General features: G+C 32.5%; 1 protein-coding gene across 1 annotated transcript in view; it reads left to right on the forward strand.

The window, feature by feature from the left end:
• LOC110029770 (F-box/LRR-repeat protein At4g29420) overlaps nucleotides 1–5,637 on the forward strand; it is a 19,255-nt gene extending 13,618 nt beyond the window's left edge. Inside the window, exon 2 of the mRNA XM_020732200.1 lies at nucleotides 4,541–5,637. Within this exon, the coding sequence (XP_020587859.1) occupies nucleotides 4,541–5,436 (896 nt within the window). The 3' untranslated portion in view covers nucleotides 5,437–5,637. The remainder of the gene's footprint in view (nucleotides 1–4,540) is intronic.
• Nucleotides 5,638–6,897: the final 1,260 nt, after the last annotated feature.

The following is a 6,897-nucleotide window of genomic DNA, read 5'->3' on the forward strand; positions in this document are numbered from 1 at the left end:
TCCGGACACAGTGGCGGCGTCCATTTCATCATCCAGGGTCATCTAGACAACTTCGCTGATGATCGGGTCTTTTTGAGTCAAAATTACGCGCGATGTGCCACATAATATTTTTTGCCCCAATCAGAGTCGTTTGACGTGCCAAATGACGACCGGCCTTTCATCTGAGTGAAAGCCATAGCCTAGCAGAATGACTCTGGCTACGTGCCCCTTCAACATGCGCCAAAAGGTCCCGGGTGAGTGCCTCGAGCCATCGGATGCTGCGGGTGAACCGTAGATCATCTTAAGTCGTGCAAGTGGACACCCTACACTCGTGACATCAAAAATTGATGCGAACAATGGTATAAGAGAAAATCACTTGTAAGTGATGTGTACCCTGCAAAATGAAGAGGATGTAGAGCTGCTTGAGATTTTGTTCCCTTGCATGTTGGTTCCTTTATGGAATCAAAAGAGAAGGTGGAGGAGTTTGGTCATGTTCCACTAAAATCTTGGAGATGAGAGTTTTGGATTGTTATTTTTGTGAAGGAAGAGCTACTTCCTTGCTATTATTGGTTGGAAGTGTGAAGAAAGGAGAAAGAGGTTGCGGCTCATCATGTGAAGGCGGTAAAGGAGCTTCCTTGCCTGCAGACAAAAGGAGGAAGGGGAAGTTTGCGATTCCTTCAGTTAGAAGAGGAAGAATATTCCATTTCGGTTGGGTGGTATGGGAACCCAAAAATGGACACTTGGGGCATTAATAAGACTTGCTAGCCTTTAATCCCCACCTCTCCCTCATATTAAATTCATAGGGTGGAGAGAAAAACGAGGAGTTGAGGGCATGGAAGAAGGCTTAGGGTTTAGAAGAGGGCTTAGGCTTGATTTTTTTTAATTGGACATCTACATGCCTATCACCCACCTCTTGTGTATTTACGTTTCTATCACTTAAACTTTATATTTTTTTACATTTATGCTTCACTTTTAAATTTAAAATTGAAATGCATTTTTTTCATCTATAGAAAAGATGGCATATATGTAAAAAAATGACTTTTAGGTGTTATATATTAAATATATAAGATTTAAGTGGTATGTATGTAAATATTCATTTTGTTCGTTTATGTTTTGTTTAGTTTTAAATTTGGTTTGTTTTATGTTTGATTTTAGTTAAGTTAGGATTTAGTTTAATTATAGATTTAATTTAATACAATTTAATTGTTAATTTTATTCTATTTTGTAAGATTTAGGTTTGGTTTTAATTAATTTAAACTTGGTTTGATTTAATTTTGTTCTAGTTGGTTTTAACTTTTAAATCTTCTTTATTTAAACTTTTTAAATATAGATGTATGTTTGGGATTTAATTTAGATAATTAACTTAGATTTAAGCTTAAATACGCTGTTTAACTTTATATTTTAGATAAAAATCTAAAATATAAAGTTAATTTTAGATTTTAATTTTATATTTTATATTTTATATTTTATATTTTAAATAAAAATCTCTCGTGTTGATTTACTGCTAACTTTTATTTGATTTTTTGGTCTAATTCTTTTACTTCAATGAAAAAATCACTATTGAAATCTTCATGTTGAAAATCTAATGTTATAACTTTATTGCCATCATCCACGATCATTTATCATCTAATGGCACAATATTTGATTCTAATGGATCTGTTATCTTCCTCTGTAGCCTTTTCCTTCAAGTATTATTCCTTTAATCTAGTTTTATACATGATGTAAACCAATGAATTCATCCTTAAAGTGGTCAAACAGTTTCTCCTTTTGGCATGAACTTGTTTATATGGACTTCAATTTTGTACACAACAAAATGAAAAATATGTAATTCCTATCCTTTAATACCAACTCAATATAGCTTTGAAGTGGCATCAACAAATTAAATCTACCATTTAAATAAACTAAAAAAACACTAAATAAAAAGAGCATTAAATTTGTTAAAATTTTAACAAATAAATGTTTAAATTTATCTAGGAAATATTTTATGATTGCATCTTTAGCTTGTTGTAATTGAAAGAAGCCTGCTTTATTTTTAATGTTATAAGTTGAATATTTTTCTTTACCTTCTCAATTGAGTTATAGCTATGAATCCTTTCATATTGTGATTCAAATTAAGTTCGATCTCATAGTTGGTTAACTTTTCTCAGCATTTTGAACTTAAGGATTTAGTATCTTTTTACATACAAATAAGGATGAAGTGAGAAACCACCACTTCTCATCAATTATTTTTTAAATTTCTTGCAACTAGGTTTTTTCTTCCTAAATTCTGTGATATCTATTCCTTACCTCAACCATCATGTTTTCTATGTAGCTCATGGCAAACTTTATATTCACATCAAGTATCATTAAAATTTGAACTAAGAGCTTAGCTGTTGTTATAGCATAGCTCAAACTTCAACCAAAAACTTCCATCAAAATAATTTTTTTAGCTTCGTTCTTTTTAGGTTTCTTTGCTAAGCATAGTTAAGTCATTGTGTGAAGGTGAAAATAGCTTTTAAAGTTACCTTGCTTCCAAGATGCTTTGTTGGATCAATTAGGCTATAGCAAATCTAGTTGCTTTTAATATTTGTTTTGAAATAAATCTTTCATTGAAGTAAAATTAAAAGCAATCACATGTTAGAGTCCATCAAGATGGAATTTGAAACATTGGGTAACAATTTGCAACCTGAATCTTAACCCTCAATAGTTTGTGTGATTCATTTGCAATCACCATAAGCATTCTTATGTTCAATTCTCCATGCCTCAAGGCTCTCACTACTCTCATCTCCTTTAACGCAGAGTTGTAACAGCGATCTTGTTTGATGAGGTTCAATGTTATGATTATTCTTTTGATAGTTAAATATTGTTTTAAACTTGTAGTAGCATTAACCTTTAGATCACTATGATATGTTATTCTACCGTAATAATATTTATCATTTTTTTTCCATCTTTAAAAACATACTTGATAAAATAATCTCATACCTTGGATCTTGGCTTTTTTGTTTGGAAAAGGTAGTTTGGTACTTGAAGTACTTAGATTACATACAACATTAGACTTGTTGGCCGGAGATTGGTTTTGTAAAGAACTAGCTACATTTGTACTCTTTCACAATGGAGATTGGTCCAAAACTGTAACATTATGGCAAGGATACAAATTAATATGAATGCAATAGGATTGTAACAATGGGAACTCGACTAGATATGCGAAAGTCTTGCGTCATCTATAAATTTACCCCATGTGAAGAACCAACATGATTGATTAGTGGTTGATTCCCTGATGCTGATCCTAAATGAAATTGGTGAGGCTAATGATGTTGAGAAGTTTATTTTAGTAGCTCTTAATTCCTGCCCACAACCATTGCTTTAATCTCCTTTGAACTAATTGCACTCTGCCAATATTATTTGGAAAACTACACTCAAACATTAATGTTGCAGGCTTTCTATGCTTCATACCAATTCTAAGAACTATATTAAATATAGCTTATTAGAAACTTTTTATGGATGGGTAGACAATTTTAGCAATACAACTTCTATTTCTCATCGTTTTACTTCTGATCTCTAAAGCATATAATGAGAATAAATTGCAAGGGATGCTTCCATAGAATAATTATAATAATATACTCAGACTGAGCTTAGGCTTGGTGCGTGTCTTCCCTGAATTGTATCTTGGACTTCCTTTTTGTTTATTGGAAACAGCTTCTGATAGCTCACATTAATCTTGACGATTTTCCTTATTTCAATGAAGAATGCTGTGCCTTTGATTTATCCTTTTATGATTTTACTATTCAGGTTTGTATGTTTATTTCCCTTAATTTCCTATTTTGAACATAGTTTTCTTTCTTATTTTTCCCTGTTTTTGTGGCAAAAGGTTTATGCATTCTAAAACTAGTTTATTAATTAGATTAGCGTTTGGATTGTGCCAAGATTGGGAATAAGATCTTTGGTTTTAGGTTTTGCATCAATGGCTTTTCACAAATGATCAATAAGGTGGTCATGATACGAACTTTTATGCATCTTACCTTTGAAAAGAATTTGTTCTGGAGATCTATAAATCATTATAACTTTTTCCTCTTGGAACAATATCCAAAGGGGCTTTTACATACATACCACCCAATTCTTATGCAGTACATATCTAACGCCTAAACTTTAATTTTTACATTTGTATCACTCAAATCTTTCATATCACATAAAAGTATCATTTTAACTTAAAAAATGAAATGTTTCTTTTCATGCATAGTTAAGGTGGTATGCAAGTAAAAATTTAAGTTTAGGTTTTAGATATGTAAATACATAGGGATTGAGTGTTACACTGGTATGTATGTGAATCTTCCTTATTTAAAAGTTCTAAATCTAGTCAAATAAGTTTGCTCGATACATTTTTCCTTATCTGGTTGTTCCTGAGATTAAATTGCAAAGTAATCTTATTGTCGCCATTACTATAGAATAAAATGCAGAGATTCTAATTTTGCATCACCTTCAAATTTTAATTGTTGTGCCCATCTTAAAACCGATACTCTCCAATAGAATATGTATTTATTTTGTTCATGCTATATATATATATATGATAATCTTTGATGTACAGGTTGTAACCTGCTGAACTTAGAAATGAAGAATGCTTCTCTGTCAGTCGATGGGCTTAAACCCATGCCAAAACTGACCAACTTAAGGCTCGAATTCATTAGATTAGATGACGAAGACCTAGACAAAGTCAACGAGAGCTTTCCTTCCCTTAAAATTCTCAAATTAATTGGGGTTGGAGGCCTAAGAAAGCCTACGATTAGCCTTCCACATCTAAGGATATGCCATTGGACGGTTTCAAATTTCCCATTGTGTTTAGCCGTTCATGCACCCAACTTAGTCGAGTTGAAATTAGAATGTGTTGAACCAAAATATCTTGTTCTTGAAGCCCCACTCCTATCTCAAATCAACCTTAAGATCAAAAAACCAGGTGGACTCATCAAAGTTCATAGTTTTCCTTACTTGAACTCCATCAAACTGAAAACATCAGATCTAAAAGGCATCAAACGACTGTTTGAAGGGTGTAAAGCTGTCACGAAGTTGGAGCTTGAAGGATTCCAATCTTCCAATGCCAATGAATCGTTCGGAAAATTCACGGCACTCGACATTGTCAGCACATTTCCTAATGTGGATGAGCTTAAGTTAGGACCGGGGGCGTGGACTCAACTGGAAAATTATGTCAGCTCGTCAATTTCTTCTCAGTGGAGGAAATTGAAGAGGTTGAGCATCAAACTGCCGCCAGTTGATCTTGACATAGAATTGGTGTCGTCTGTGCTCAACTTTTGCATGCCTTCTTGTGAAGTGGCAGTGCTTATTCACAAAGATTCTTCTGATTCTATCAAGAACAGAACTATTGGAAGGTGCAGAAGCCATTTCCCAATTTTTAAGTGGAAGTGGGGAATATGGAAGGAATCATGTGTGGATAACTTCATGGATTTGCATTATGAGATAAATTTTTGAGCTGGAGGTCTTTTAATCGAACAGTACGTCAGCTTTACTTCTGTTATTGCTGTTTTTTGTCTGAAGTATATATATTTGGCAATTCGGCTTGCAAATACGTTGTAGGTGGCAAATCTGTTGAAGAAAATGTTGATGTAAATATTACAAAAATGATTGAAGGATTCTTAAGACTCATTTCTGTATAGTTTCCGATGCATACAATTTATATAGTGTTGCTATTAGGCTCGGTATTGTATAATGTCTTTTATGTTGTCTTTACAAAATCTAGTACATAGGTGATATTTCAGAACGGCTGAACTGATGTATTTACGCGTGCCACAATCAAACCATTGAAAATTTGATAAAAATGAAAAATGGGTTGGGATTTTAACATGAATTTTGATATTTGACTGAGAATTTGAACAATGGTTGAAAGAGGGTGCTAAATTTATAAATAGCAATGTTTCATGTACCATGTATGTGATTGCCCCGTTTTATATTTGTTGACTCTGATTTTTTAATTAAGATGTATTGCCTTATCTTGTAAATACTGTAGGAATACCTTCTTTCTTGTTTTTGCTTTTCTTTTTCATTTTTTGGTTGTTTATAATCTATTTGATTGTTTTAAGCTCTAGATTTGTTCAGATTGGTTGAATGTGAGTAATATTAAACGTGAGGATTTATTGTTTATGTGGGGTCTAATCGCCTAAATTGAACATATGGCCTTTTTGAGGTTTATGATGTATTATTCTTAAGTTTAATGTTTTCTTTGGGATCAATAAATGAGTTTACAAACTTTTATTTTTTGAGATAATTACATACAGACTGCCCGTATCGTTTCAGATGATTTTTTTGAACTACTGAATCTATGTATATCTGTAATTGAAAAATGGATAAAAGAGGTTGGTTGATTTGTAAATAGCGAGTTTTAGGTGATATATATGTAATTGCTTCTTTCTTAGCATACATGCTCTTCATATTAATTGGAATTAAAATATTTGCTTTTGACAATGTTGGCGTTATCATAAACGTGCACTTCAATAACAATCATGTAATTTATGCTTTCTTAAAATTCTTCATGTCATTCATTACACTTGTACTTGTGGGTGACTAGCTTTTTAAGTGTAAGGAGTGCCTTTATTAAGTGAATTTAGGCATGTTTTTTAATTTTTATTTATACCTCATAATTGTGGGTTTCTTGTAAATATCGCCCTCATAATTTGGGTTTAATTTGAGTTCTATTTGCAATTGTCTAATGAAGCACCCTTAACTATTTCAGAGCAAGTAGGTTGTGAATCCAAATTGAAATGTGTTTCTTTTGCTATTGTTGGGGATGATTTGTGTCTCTCATTCATAGGATCTCTCTGATAGGATAATTATTTAGACATGTTCTAAACCTCGCGGATAATGATATAGAAGTTTTAAAAAACAACAAATTTATACATATATGTCGTGTACTTTGAATTGTTGGTTGGCAGCTGT

The sequence above is a fragment of the Phalaenopsis equestris genome, unplaced genomic scaffold (assembly GCF_001263595.1).
Source record: "Phalaenopsis equestris unplaced genomic scaffold, ASM126359v1 Scaffold000600, whole genome shotgun sequence".
NCBI classification, from domain to species: Eukaryota; Viridiplantae; Streptophyta; class Magnoliopsida; order Asparagales; family Orchidaceae; genus Phalaenopsis; species Phalaenopsis equestris.